The following is a 14310-nucleotide window of genomic DNA, read 5'->3' as shown; positions in this document are numbered from 1 at the left end:
GGATTAGTCTCTTCCTTATTGATTTACCTGCGTTTCCAGTGGTGCTGGGGATTCCCTGATTGGCTAGTCACAATCCTAGGATTTCATGGAAACAGGGGGTTCTAAAGGGGTGGTCAGAGGAGTGTTCAGGTAGGTGTATAGGAGTTTCCATCGGTGCAACGACGGTGGAGAGTCCAGACCAGGCTTCCACTGTGCACATTCCCTCAGAATATGCCGATTTGGCTATCGCCTTCTGTAAAAAGAGGGCGACCCAATTACCACCTCATCGACGAGGGGATTGCGCGATAAACCTCCAGGTAAATGCAGCACTTCCCAGGAGTCACGTGTACCCACTGTCACAGGAGGAGACAGTGGCTATGGAGACATATGTCACTGAATCTCTGGGACGGGTACATTCGGCTCTCCACGTCACCCATCTCCTCGAGTTTATTTTTTGTGAAGGAGGGAGATCTGCGTCCGTGCATTGATTATATAGGTCTAAATTCCATCACAGTGGGGTTTAGTTACCCGCTACCTCTCATCGCTACGGCGGTGGAATCATTTCACGGAGCGTGCTTTTTCACAAAACTGGATCTCAGGAGCACGTATAACTTGGTGCGTATCCGGGAGGGAGATGAGTGGAAGACCGTGTTTAGTACCACATCTGGCCATTATGAGTACCTCGTCATGCCGTATGGGTTGTAAAATGCTCCAGCCGTCTTTCAATCCTTCGTAGATAAGATTCTCAGGAACCTGCACGGGCAGGGTGTGGTGGTGTATATCGATGATATCCTGATCTATTGCGCCACACGCGCCGCGCATGTGTCTCTGGTGCGCAAGGTACTTGGGCGACTGCTGCAGCATGACCTGTACGTCAAGGCTGAGAAATGTGTGTTCTCCAAACAAGCCGTTTCCTTCCTGGGTTATCGCATTTCCACATCTGGGGTGGTGATGGAGTGTGACCGCGTTGCAGCCGTGCGTAATTGGCCGACTCCGACCACGATAAAGGAGGTGCAGCGGTTTTTAGGGTTTGCCAATTACTACCGGAGGTTAATCCGGGGTTTTGGCCAGGTGGCTGCTCCCATTACCTCACTGCTGAAGGGGGGCCCATGCATTTGCGGGGGTCTGCGGAGGCGGACAGAGCTTTTAGTCATCTGAAGGCGCTGTTTACCGATGCTCCCGTATTGGCTCATCCGGACCCCTCTTTGGCGTTCATAGTGGAGATGGACGCGTCCGAGGCTGGGGTTGGAGCCATGCTATCACAGCGCTCGGGCACGCCACCGAAGCTCCGCCTCTGCGCTTTTTATTTCAGGAAGCTCGGTCTATGACGTGGGGGACCGGGAGTTGTTGGCTGTGGTAAAAGCTCTGAAGGTGTGGAGACATTGGCTTGAGGGGGCTAAACACCCTTTTCTCATCTGGACTGACCACTGTAATCTGGAGTACATCCGGGCAGCGAGGAGACTGAATCCTCGTCAGGCAAGGTGGGCCATGTGTTTCACCAGATTTAGGTTCACCATCTCCTTTAGACCAGGTTCCCTTAACACTAAGCCCGACACGCTGTCCCGTCTCTATGACACCGAGGAGCGCTCCATCGATCCTACTCCCAGCTTCATGTCTGATGGCACCGGTGATATGAGAGGTGGACGTGGACATCGAGCGGGCGTTACGGTTGGAACCCGTGCCCCCACAGTGTCCAGCGGGTCTTCAGTACGTGCCGCTTGGTGTTCGTGACAAATTGATTTGGTGGGCCCATACACTACCCTCTTCGGGTCATCCGGGAATTGGGAGGACAGTGCGGGGTCTTAGGGGAAGGTACTGGTGGCCCACTTTAGCGAAGGACGTGTGGTTTTATGTCTCCTCCTGTTCGGTGTGCGCTCAGAGTAAGGCTCCTAGACACCTGCCTAGAGGGAAGTTACAGCCCCTCCCCGTTCCACAACGGCCTTGGTCACATCTGTCGGTGGATTTTTTTCACCGACCTTCCCCCGTCTCAGGGGGAGACTACGATCCTGGTCGTTGTGGATCGGTTTTCGAAGTCCTGCCGTCTCCTCCCGTTGCCCGGTCTCCCTACGGCCCTGCAGACTGCAGAGGCCCTGTTTACCCACGTCTTCCGGCACTACGGGGTGCCTGAGCACATAGTTTCTGATCGGGGTACCCAGTTCACATCCCGAGTTTGGAGCGCGTTCATGGAGCGTCTGGGGGTCTCGATCAGACTGACCTCGGGTTTTCACCCCGAGAGCAATGGGCAGGTGGAGAGAGTGAACCAGGATGTGGGTATGTTTCTGAGGTCGTATTGCCAGGAGAATGGGTGAGGTACGTCCCATGGGCGGAGATGGCTCAAAACTCACTCCTCCACAACCATGTCGCCTTTCCAGTGCGTGTTGGGCCACCAGCCGGTCCTGGCACCGTGGCATCAGAGCCAGACCGAGGCTCCTGCGGTGGAGGAGTGGGTGCAGTGCTCAAAGGAGACCTGGAGAGACGTTCAGGAATTGCTCAAGCAGGCTAGTGGGCGGCAGAAGAGGAGCGCTGACCGCCACCGCAGTGAGGCCCCCGTGTTTGCACCGGGGGACCGGGTCTGGCTCTCGACCTGAAACCTGCCCCTCCGCCTGCCCTGCTGGAAGTTAAAGTCCTGAGGAGGATAAACGAGGTATGTTATAGTTTACAGCTCCCTTCTTACTATCGCATTAACCCCTCGTTTCATGTGTCTCTCCTCAGGCCGGTGATAGCTGGTCCCCTGTAGGAAGGTGAGGTGCCGGAGGTCCCTCCGCCCCTCTGGACATCGAGGGGTCCCCGGCGTACACGGTACGTTCCATTCTAGACTCTAGACGCCGGGTGAGGGGCCTGCAGTACCTCGTGGATTGGGAGGGGTACGGTCTGGAGGAGAGGTGCTGGGTACCGGTGGGATTTTCAACGCCTCCATCAGGATCGCCCGAGTCTGGTGCGCTTCGGGGGGCGGGGGGTACAACTGTCACGACTTCCACCGAAGGTGGCTCCTCTCACTGTTCGGGCGGCTCTCGGCAGTTGTCATCACCGGTCTACTAGCTGCCAACGATTATTTTTCCCTTTTCTGTTGGTTTTGTCTTTATTGTTTTCACCTGTACCTTGTTTGTGGTTAATTTGCGGCTATTTAAGCCTTCAAGCCCCTCCTGCTTTTGTGCGGGCTTATTTTATTTTCTGTCAGTGGAGGTTTGTGTTTTGTTCCATTACGGATTGTTTGGTGTCCCGTTTTGTGGTCATTTGTGCCTGTTGTTTTTGACTTGACCATTTTTGGAATAAATACGTCCTTTCTGGAACCTCTGCTCTCTGCGCCTGACTCCACACCCACCACTCCTAGCTAACGTGACACAACCTTTATCTAAATGTTTGGGGTCAGATTAGGAGATGGGCTCGGTCCTGAGACTATGAAGTTGACAACACTGAGTTTACAACACATGCAGAGAGACTGACACGTGACAACACACCGACTAATAGAGGGAAGAACATCAATCATGGTAGGGCCTACCTTTTATAATTACTCAAACAAACAGTTTTGATGTGATTTTAAAATGTTCGTTATGTATTTAGTAGTACTATATATAAGCTACCATATTTAATGAATGCATCATGTCTTCACATTCCATCTGTATTGCTGAGATACAATAAGAGGAATGACAATAATATGCACACCAGAGAATAATCAGTCATTTTCAAGTCACATATTTGTTCAGTGGCTACAGCCTGTCATTATTTCCAATGGAGGCTGCTGAGGGGACGAAGGCTCATAATAATGGCTGAAAAGAAGCAAATGGAATGGCATCAAACACATGGAACCCGTGTGTGTGTGATGTATTTGTTATCATTCCATGTATTCTGCTCCAGCCTTTACCACAAGACCATCCTCCCCAATTAAGGTGCCACCAACCTCCTGTGTTTTAATTTAACCCGATCAGTCCCGAGACACCAGTAAAAATCGTCTTTTCATGAATCTGACTTTTTTATTTATCTGCATGTCCAGCCCTTATATTTAGCCTCACAATGAAGTGTTTTACCATTTTCCTTTCAGGACAACCAGGGTTACAAGTAGAACACAAGTTAATTTGACATAAACAGTTGTATTCATGAGTTTTATTGACAAATGTCAACAACAAAAAAACTCAGCCAAAGCAAAAACCTGAATAAATGAATTTATGTAAATGTTGTAACTACAGAAATCGTTTCCTCACTGGGAAATGAATATCCAACTAGTCAGTGACAACTGTGTGGCGTTTGGGACAGACTGTGAGCTTATTATAGACACTATGTCATGGGATTCCCTATGTAGAAGAACCCCTTACCTTCTAATGACTCTTGAGCAAAACATGTGCATGTTCGTGAGAGTCTCAGTTTTTCATAATGGCTTTTAAGTGTGTAGTTCAAACCATACGGACTTTAGACATTTTTGTAAAAAGACCCGGGCCCCTTCAGGATCCGCCCTTGTCTCACAAACACCACTCAGCCCCCGTTAATCACACAGACTAATGGTTGGTATTTACAGATACAGAATAAATAGACAAATCCAATGGCACAACCCATGTAGCTCAAACACACACTGTTTAAAAGGGGTTAGAAGTCCAAAAAATGCCTGTGTTATGGTGTGACTCATTGGGTTAATGTAACTAAAACATTTAAATGTTTAGTTATATTTTATTCCACCTGTTATTACCCTAACAATAGTCTGTAAATGGTCTCTTGAATATTTCCTGGGATGAATCCTGTAATTAAAAACAAAACATTGCACCATTGTCTGTAGGCCTAATCGTTTGCTCTTTGGGAAAAATAAAGTTTCAAGACATTGAGGAGTATTTCACTCAATGGGTGGAGATGGATACGCGTCTCAGCTGTGATGAAACCCGATCGTTAACATATGATCCTATATAGGGCAAGGCACAGCATCTTACATGATATTATTTGCATGGCTGCATACCAAATGTCCTTTATAGCAACAACAAGATTAGTTTAATTCTGCAGAAACATAGAAAACATTCTCTATTGCACTATAGACTGTAATGGACACTTTCTCTCTCCTATAATCTGATCAGAATGATGAGTACATCCCAAGTCTTCTAGCAGCTTCTGACTTCTTGGGCCCTTTTCTTTGGGGGAAGGGGTAGTGGTGATGGGGGCAAGAGGAGAGAAGAGGCGGCCGCTGCCCCCCAAAACTCAGTTGTCTGGACAAAATGGCTGGAGCTGAGAACTTCCGGGAGCCTGATCTGCTGTTACTGGTACTCAACTCTACAGAATGGATAGAAATAGAATCCCCCAAGACCTTCTCACTGGACGTCTCAGGAAAGTCTTCAGACAGCGAAGTAAAACTTGAATTACTGCCCGTGATTGTAGGGTTTGTATGTGGTGTTATAATGACGTTGGTCTGTTGGTGGATACCCAAGGGTTTGCGCCATGGGGCTCTCTCCAGGTCCCCAACAAAGTCATTCTCAGACTCTGAGACCGACCTCTTCCTCTCGTGTTTGCTCTTCATCTCCTGGTTGATTGGGACTACATTGACCAGGGCTTGCCCACTGATTTCTGCTGCATCAGTTGATACTGTTAGGAAATAGAATAGAAATGTACAGACAGGTTTACACAGTCATCTGCAATCAACCTTCCAGCTCAATGTAAAAGTACTGTAACAAAAATATTACTTGTTTGAATGACCACATTTCCAGTATAGCCTAACTGCAGTTTAACTGTATTTTGTTGCTCAAAGTAGGCTAGCAGGAAAATATTTTGCATGAAGAAACAAAAGTACCAAAGACCAGTGCTGCCACATGTGTCAAGGACTCAAATTCACGTGATATAAATCAATGACTGCTACTTTGTTGCAACATGACCTTGAGGATGCACAATATTGTCTACAATTTACTTGTTGCCAGTGCCAAACTGTTCAGACAACTGGGCCATTTTACGTTACCAAACGTTATCGAACATTGCAAATAGAAATTCCATGAATAAAGCCGATGTAATTATTTATTCTACATGTCAGATAGGCATGTAAGCGTCCTGCTGAACTACCCCCGGTTGGGTGCGTGCCAAGCTCTCGCAGCACTTTTCGAAAGCGAAGTCTACCTTGTCTGAATAAAACCACCAGGGTCTGGCGCTTTTGTTTCTCTTTAGTCAAGTTGTACTGTTCCGTCAAAAGTGCAATGTCCATCCTGGTTAGGTCCGCGACAATTTCGCTTTGGTCCACTTCCTCGACCAAATGATTCACGTCGCCGTTGGCTGTTTCACTACGACTCCGGGACCTTATCTGTTCCCAGGAACACGTCGAATTGGAACAGCAGCACGACAACATCCTGTTTGCATTGATAACCAATTTGGATTTTTATTTCCCCAATCAAAGAAGGCACAGCTGATAGAATGATAAGTAGATTTATCCACCTGCTGCCGGCAGTATAGCCTATACGGCACTGTCTACATCTCAGTAGGTGTAGTGCAGGCTAGTCTAAAGTGGTTCAAAAGTTTGAGTGATGTGCAAACAATTGAGGACAATTGAAGGTTGCCCTTTTCTTTTACAGTAGACCATATAGGTGTATGTGTAGTGTAGTTTTGCTGAAAACTGCTTATGGTTATGATAGGCTAAAGTAAAATAGGTGAATAGGTCAGTATATTATTAAGGAAAATTCCAAACATAATACATGGCCTACAGGAAACTAGGCTACACAAACATCAAGTTACTTACATCTTCATACTATAGAATCCAGTAGTCTTTTATTATCTGTAGGCCTAACAATCAACATTGATTTTCATGTTCATATATTATGTTCTGGGAAAATGTGTTGAATGACCCAGTTGTTACTTGGGCTGGCACTGACACAGTATATTGACACAGTGTTGTTGAAGTTGTGGGTGAGTCCTGCTTTGGAGGGATGACTTAAATGGATGACATGGTGGCGGTGACACATCTAGCAGGTGTAGCTGCGCTGCAAAAAAACTCACAGAAAATTAGCCCTTAGTTCAATGCTTAGTCTACTCGGGAGTCCAATGCTTAGGGCTCCTGAGTGGCACAGTGGTCTAAGGCACTGCATCTCAGTGCTAGAGGCATCCCTACAGACAATGGTTTGATTCCAGGCTGTATCACAACCGGACGTGACTGGGTGTACAATAGAGCGGCGCACAATTGGTCCAGCGTTGTCAGGGTTTGGCCGGGGTTGGCCATTATTGTAAATTTGTTCTTAACTGGCTTGCCTAGTTAAATAAAGGTTAAATACTCACACATCACTCGTTTGCCTCAACATTATTGCCTCACACGTTCTTCTTACTAAAGCAGGGAGGCCTGTATTTCAAACATATCATTACCACAGGGATTTTCTATGAAAACAGTCCCACTTCCATGAATTGTTTGTGGAGACCTGTGGATTTCCTGTTTCTGAAAAGTAAGCAATGAGCTGCTGATAACTCATGCAACAAATTAAATATCAAAATGGATCTCTCACTCTCTCTTCCCTGTCTTTCTTCCTGTCTGTCTGTCAAATCAAATCAAATGTATTTATATATATATATATAGCCCTTCTTACATCAGCTGATATCTCAAAGTGCTGTACAGAAACCCAGCCTAAAACCCCAAACAACAAGCAATGCAGGTGTAGAAGTCTGTCTGTCTCTCTGTGCGCGTGAGTGTTCATCATTAACATTTAAATGTCCAAATAATAATAGCCATGGGTGGAGCATCTGAACCTAACTGAATGTAATCAAATTGTATTGGTCACATACATATATTTATCAGGTGTAGCGAAACGCCTGTGGTTGGTTAGTTTAACAGTACGTTTATGGTGCATTTATGCTACTTTTTGCAACATTAGACATAATAGACAATAAAGAATATATACTGAACAAAAATATATAAAAGCAACATGCAACAATTTCAAAGATTTTACTGAGTTACAGTTCATATAAGGAAACCAGTCAATTGAAATAAATTCATTCATTAGGCCCTAATCTGACTGGGCAGGGGCACAGCCATTGGTGGACCTGGGAGGGCATAAGCCCACCCACAGTAAGCCAGGCCCAGCCAATCAGAATGAGTATTTCCCCACAAAAGGGCTTTATTACAGACAGAAATACTCCTCAGTTTCACCAGCTGTCTAGGTGAAAAGACGATCCTGCGGGTGAAGAAGCCAGATGTGGAGGTCCTGGGCTGGCGTGGTTACACGTGGTCTACCGTTGTGAGGCCGGTTGGACATACTGCCAAATTCTCTAAAACAACATTGGAGGTGGCTTATGGTAGAGAAATTAACATTAAATAATCTGGTGGACATTTCTGCAGTCAGCATGCCAATTTGCACGCTCCCTCAACTTGAGACATCTGTGGCATTGTGTTGTGTGACAAAACTGTACATTTTAGTGGCCTTTTATTGTCCCCAGCACAAGGTGCACCTGTGTAATGATCATGCTATTTAATCTGCTTCTTGATATGCCACACCTGTCAAATGGATGGATTATTTTGGCAAAGGAGAAATGTTCAGTAACAGGGATTTAAATACATCTGTGCACATAATTTGAGAGAAATAAACGTTTTGTGCGTGTAGAAAAAATTCAGCTCATGAAACATGGGACCAACACTTTACATGTTGCGTTTATAGTTTTGTTCAGTATATAAAGACACAGTATTTTTTGCTTGTCGTAAATGTTTATGACGTTTGTCATGAAGTATTCAAAAAGCCACTCACCAGAGTTTATTTGATTAAATCAAATGCAACGTAGGCTAGATATAGCTAGAAGAGTTTGAGTCTTTAACTGCAGCCTATATTGCATTTTTTTGAGTGCGCTGCACCTTTAAACATGAACCCTTTGTGCACTGTTCAGAAACAGCGATACTGTGTTGCACTTCCAGTTTTGGGACGTAGAACTATGTGTTGACTGCAATGGCTGCGTCCACCGACTCATTTTACCTGGGGTTTGATTTCAGCACTCAACAAGTAGGTTCAGATTATAATGCATGCTTTACGTCGTTCTGTTTGCAATATTGCCTATACGCACGCGCTTAGACTGTGTAACACGGAAGAAGAGATAAAACGACGAATCAGCGGCTACAAATGAAGGCTCATCTGGAACGTTTGACATAGCAAAGGCCTACGGGAAGATAGCCTTTAAAATAACCCATGTGTACAATACTATATAAGCAATATTATAAGCAATATTTAGTGGTTCTGGCATTCATTAATAAATGAAATGCGCGTGACATGTTTTTTTCCTTTCATTCCACTGGACTTCGGACTTAGCCTAGCCAAACATTGAGTTGCTTATTTCATAACATTTTGCCATTCTCCCTACTACATTGGTTGCAAAGCAGGCACTTCTGTTGCTGTTCCTGTATCCTACTGTAGCTCCTAAACTTACTCAACCCATTTCCCCAATTTTGTGTTCAGCTGAAGGTGGTTGCTGTTGATGGGAACCTCCGTGTTGTCCACCAGGACAATGTGCAGTTTGACAGTGAACTGTCAGAATTCGGGTAACACAAAATAAAAATATACATTTCATAATGTGTAGGATGATGTGTGCTGACAACTGATAAATAGCTATGTCCTCCCGACTTTAGCAGCACAATTCCAAGGCTGGCAAATCCTACACCCTTGATATTAGGCTAGGCTACACAGTTTGTAATTAGTCCATGAAACTGACTTCTATCTTTTCATATCTCCCTAGGACTCAGGGAGGGGTCCATATCCATGCAGACAGTCTGACTGTCACTTCTCCTGTGCTCATGTGGGTAAAGGTAGTCCACCATGAATACTTTACTACTTATTAGTGCACTGCACAGTGAATACTTCACTAGTACTCAATAAAAGTACTAGTAGCTCAGTGGTCTGCTCACTCTCAAACCATTGCATAGCTGAAGTACTGAATTAACTTCCATCTAAGCTGTTATTCCGTTGAGTTCAAAGGTAGGGCCTACAGCAATAAAATTCCCCAAAGTGTTGTAACAAATGCATTACACTGCATGAAACTGTAAGGTTGATTAAACTAATATTATTAGACTGCAGTTAATTCTAATTTTGGGATATATCTCTCTTTGTAAGTAACTCCTCAGTTATCTTCAGCAGAAATACACAACACTTTGAATCAATAGTCACCCAGATCAGATTCAAGAGCAATCTATGCGTAATAAGGATGCCATTGGCAGAGCTGAGCGTGTTTTAGTCCTGTGATTTTTAACTGAGCAATTCCATGGTGATTTCCCAGGCGCTTGACCTGATCCTTGGCAAGATGAAGAATGCAGGATTTGACTTCTCACGTGTGAAAGCCCTATCTGGAAGTGGCCAGGTGTGTGGACTATTACTAGTACTCTATTATAGTGCTCCATTGTGTATTTTGAATACAGTCAGGCATTACATGTATTGTATTTCATCATTGCCTTGTTTTTACAGCAACATGGCAGTGTGTATTGGAGAAAAGGGACCAACCAAGTTCTCAGGGATCTCCATCCAGGAAAAGGTTTGCATGAACTTCTGAAGGTAAGTGGTCCCATACATGGCAGTAGCAGGGAGAGATTCTATACTCTCTGGTTGTCCTTTCTGTCTATTACTACAGCAGAGTAGAGTGCATGTTTGCTAGTGACATGCCAGATAAAACAATTATCTCCCATTTTTGATAGGCAACTTCATCGTCCCATCAAATCAAATTTATTTATAAAGCCCTTACATCAGCTGATATCTCAAAGTGCTGTACAGAAACCCAGGCTAAAACCCCAAACAGCAAGCAATGCAGGTGTAGAAGCATTTCATTTTGCACATACAGTTCAGTATCAGCAACAAGCACAAATGACATGCACCACTTGATTTGAAATACAGTGCCCTGTTTTTGGCAAATGTCAAATAGGCGGTGTCCGCCTGGTTAAAAGTTAATACATTACCTTCCTTGTGTGGGTGAGAAAAAAACACATTTGCCACAGCCTTTGATACATTGCAGGCACAGCCAACCCTATAGCCCAATGTTTGTTCATTAATCCAACAGTACAATCAAACCCTGAGGATTATTCAGTTAATACTAACCTGAAGGGCCTCCTTTTTACATCAGTGAGTTTGCAAGTCTCTACAAGGACCATGATAAGGCGTTTCTATGAACATTTTGTTTCAAACCTGGTTGTCTCTTCCAAATTTGTTCTTGTCTTTGAATGCCTTGATTATATACTTTGAGAGTATTACAGTAGTTAGTTGATTAGTAGTTGTTTTGATTCATTCAAACACTTTGTTTATGTTGGCCTCCCGGGTGGCGCAGTGGTCTAGGGCACCAGAGTCTCTGGGTTCGCGCCCAGGCTGGGCTGGGTTCGCGCCCAGGCTCTGTCGCAGCCGGCCGCAACCGGGAGGTCCATGGGGCGACGCACAATTGGCATAGCGTCGTCCGGGTTAGGGAGGGTTTGGCCGGTAGGGATATCCTTGTCTCAGTATGTAATAAAATGTATGCAATCTACTGTAAGTCGCTCTGGATAAGAGCGTCTGCTAAATGACTAAAATGTTTATTGAATACATTTTAGTTGTGCATGTTCCACTTCTATTAAGTGATTCCATGGATTGCAATAAATAAGCTAGTTTCTTGTCATCTGATTTCTTAGTTTGTATATTGATACATTATGTCTGTACTTGTGCCAACAGGGTGGTTTTGCAGTGTCAGATAGTCCAGTGTGGATGGACTCCAGCACTACAGAGCAGTGTCAGTACCTGGAGACAGCAGTAGGTGGCGCTCAGAGAGTTGCAGACATCACAGGCTCCCGGGCCTATGAGGTGAGGAAGACTCAGTTTCCTTGACTGGATGGATTTGATGGATTGACTTAATTGACACTTACTTTACTCATTGTTTACAAGTAACTGCAATCATACATGTCTCCAAGTGATATGGACACAGGTAACACCTGTACACGTATGTGGGGGATCCAATATTTACTTAAGGCACTGACCTTTTTTTATCAATTCTATAACATTACCTTTCAGCGTTTCACTGGAAATCAGATTGCCAAGATTTACAAGGCCCAACCAGAGAAGTACGAGGACACAGAGGTGAGGTGACATGTCGTGCACATTTTACTTGTCTGCTATCACCATTCCCCATTGTCTTATGTTAAATCCAATGATTTATATACACCATTGGTAAACTACTCTAGGTCACATATCTGTTTGAATTCAATAAATGAAGGTAAAGAGGGCTCTAAAAATGCCAGATAATTCTGCTCTCTTTGTGGAACATATTCTGTGTTGATTTAGTAGGAAAGATCAATATAATTTTAGATAGAATTTCACTAGTTCTGTAATTGTCTGAAATATTTCCCCCCTTCTTTTTATGCTATTCATATCAGAGAATCTCATTGGTCAGCAGCTTTGCTGCCTCTCTCTTCTTGGGCAGCTATGCAGCTATTGATTACAGTGACGGTAAGGTACTGGTACTGATGATAATGGTTAATGATGATTTGTTATCGGTAGCACTTTATTGTATGGTACAGAAAGCAAGCTATGCTTCACTTTTTTGTTTCTCTTGGGATTTATTAAACCATGAGTACTGCATGTACAATTTGTTATCAGTTTAGTTACCACTTAGCACGAATGTACCTATTGGTAGAACATAATTTCATTGTAAATACCAGTGCAAACATTACCCTAATATAAAGTTATCCTGCATTATAACATGTTATAATATAAGATTTAAGTACAACTACTATGGAACAAATACCTTGGGAGTGAAGATCCTCCTTAAACAGTTTTATCTCAATCTCTTCCTTCAAAGACTCAATCATGGACACTCTTACTGACAGTTGTGGCTGCTTTGCGTGATGTATTGTTGTCTCTACCTTCTTGCCCTTTGTGCTGTTGTCTGTGCCCAATAATGTTTGTACCATGTTTTGTGCTGCTACAATGTTGTGCTGCTGTCATGTTGTGTTGCTGCCATGCTGTGTTGTCATGTGTTGCTGCCTTGCTATGCTGTTGTCTTAGGTCTCTCTTTATGCAGTGTTTTGTTGTCTCTCGTCGTGATGTGTGCTTTCTCCTATTTTTTTTAATATATTTTTTTCTTTATTTAAATCCCAGCCGTCCCCGCACGAGGCCTTTTGGTAGGCTGTCATTGTAAATAACAATTTGTTCTTAACTGACTTGCCTACAAAAATAAACAAATCCTTAAAGAGTTAGCTGTTTCAGACCATATTACTTTACCCCAGCATGCTTGAAACATCACCTACTATGGGAACACAGTGGGTTAACTCTCCAAGTTGGCTTGCACTTATCTCTGACACTTACTTCATTACAATGTTTTTACCTGGCAGAACCATTCTTTTAAGGTCTGCTGGATAACAATCATCATTGTGTTTGTGCAAGAAGGTCGCCAAGGGATTTTTCTCCATCTGTTATCAGCAGCACTGAAACCAGGTTGACATTGTAATCAAGTCATGTAGCCTGTTCTTCGCCTGAATTTCGTTACAATATACAACGGGGCAATATGAGGGAAATGTCTTGTTTATCATACAGGAAGATTACGGTAATTGTGACAATTTTCGCATGACATTCTATTCTATCAGCACAATGATATCTGGCATATACATAGAAGTATACCACAGTGCTGTGATAACATACATTACAGTTTATGAATAACAAATTCATATTCAGATTAGTGAGATTGGATTTAGTTAATAAAAACATAATAAGACAATAAATGTTTATAAATGTATAGAAATAATTACTAATGCGTAGAAAGCGTATTAATAGTTTATTCATGATTTTTAATGAAAGTCATTATTAAGGGTTACCCAAACATTTGTTACACTCGGTTCCGTGATCCGCATTCTAATAAAATTGACTTGCATTGAGGTGCACTGTATGTTCTTTGGAAAGGCTTGATCAGTCGTTCTGATTCGTGACATGTTCATTCTTCTCCTTTATTAAGGTTCAGGGATGAATTTGATGGACATATTCAGCAAACAGTGGGCAGACTCCTGTCTTGAGGCTACTGCTCCTCACCTGGAGGAGAGGCTGGGAGCCCCTGTGCATTCTTCAGCTGTCTTGGTGAGATACCCCTATATACAGTATCGTGGTTCTTGACCATGTGTTGCTATTTTTTGTCTATTCTCCTGGTTGGGCAACTGATAAGGAATGCAAATCAACTTTTGACTTTTGAATGGGCTGTGATTTCATCTCACATGGAAGGCTGTTTTACATTTTCATTGTAAAATAAGTACGTTTTTGGTGAATTCTTCAGTTGCAAGTCCTTGGGTCAGGTCATGTAGGCTACATAATATCCATCGTAATCACCTTATATTCAAATATTTGTATTTGAAGAGTTGTAGGTCAGCCTGAGGGCTCTGGCAATAATTGGATAAAGAACTGGGGCCATCAAGGCTTTCGT

At 43.7% G+C, this 14310-nt stretch overlaps 2 protein-coding genes across 4 annotated transcripts in view; one reads left to right on the top strand and one right to left on the bottom strand.

The window, feature by feature from the left end:
- Positions 1–4065: 4065 nt before the first annotated feature.
- LOC129858831 (uncharacterized) lies at positions 4066–6405 on the bottom strand. Its single transcript, XM_055928073.1, has 2 exons — positions 6058–6405; positions 4066–5535 (listed from the first exon to the last, which is right to left on the bottom strand). The coding sequence occupies exons 1-2, from the start codon at positions 6281–6283 to the stop codon at positions 5030–5032; spliced, it is 732 nt and encodes a 243-aa protein (XP_055784048.1). The 5' UTR covers positions 6284–6405; the 3' UTR covers positions 4066–5029.
- A 2370-nt stretch (positions 6406–8775) lies between these two features.
- Positions 8776–14310, top strand: part of xylb (xylulokinase homolog (H. influenzae)) — a 133117-nt gene continuing 127582 nt past the window's right edge. The window contains exons 1-9 of one of the 3 annotated variants that reach the window (XM_055928642.1): positions 8776–8906; positions 9357–9439; positions 9634–9703; positions 10171–10251; positions 10356–10442; positions 11580–11708; positions 11916–11981; positions 12278–12350; positions 13852–13970. In XM_055928642.1, coding sequence (XP_055784617.1) covers positions 8853–8906; positions 9357–9439; positions 9634–9703; positions 10171–10251; positions 10356–10442; positions 11580–11708; positions 11916–11981; positions 12278–12350; positions 13852–13970 — 762 coding nt within the window. In that variant the 5' untranslated portion in view covers positions 8776–8852. Of the gene's footprint in view, positions 8907–9356; positions 9440–9633; positions 9704–10170; positions 10252–10355; positions 10443–11579; positions 11709–11915; positions 11982–12277; positions 12351–13851; positions 13971–14310 lie in introns of those variants that run through there. The other 2 variants (XM_055928641.1, XM_055928643.1) reach the window with 2 other exon arrangements.

This window comes from Salvelinus fontinalis, chromosome 7, assembly GCF_029448725.1.
Source record: "Salvelinus fontinalis isolate EN_2023a chromosome 7, ASM2944872v1, whole genome shotgun sequence".
NCBI classification, from domain to species: domain Eukaryota; kingdom Metazoa; phylum Chordata; class Actinopteri; order Salmoniformes; family Salmonidae; genus Salvelinus; species Salvelinus fontinalis.
Note: the sequence above shows the minus strand (reverse complement) of the source record. Positions and strands in the feature narration are given on the sequence as shown.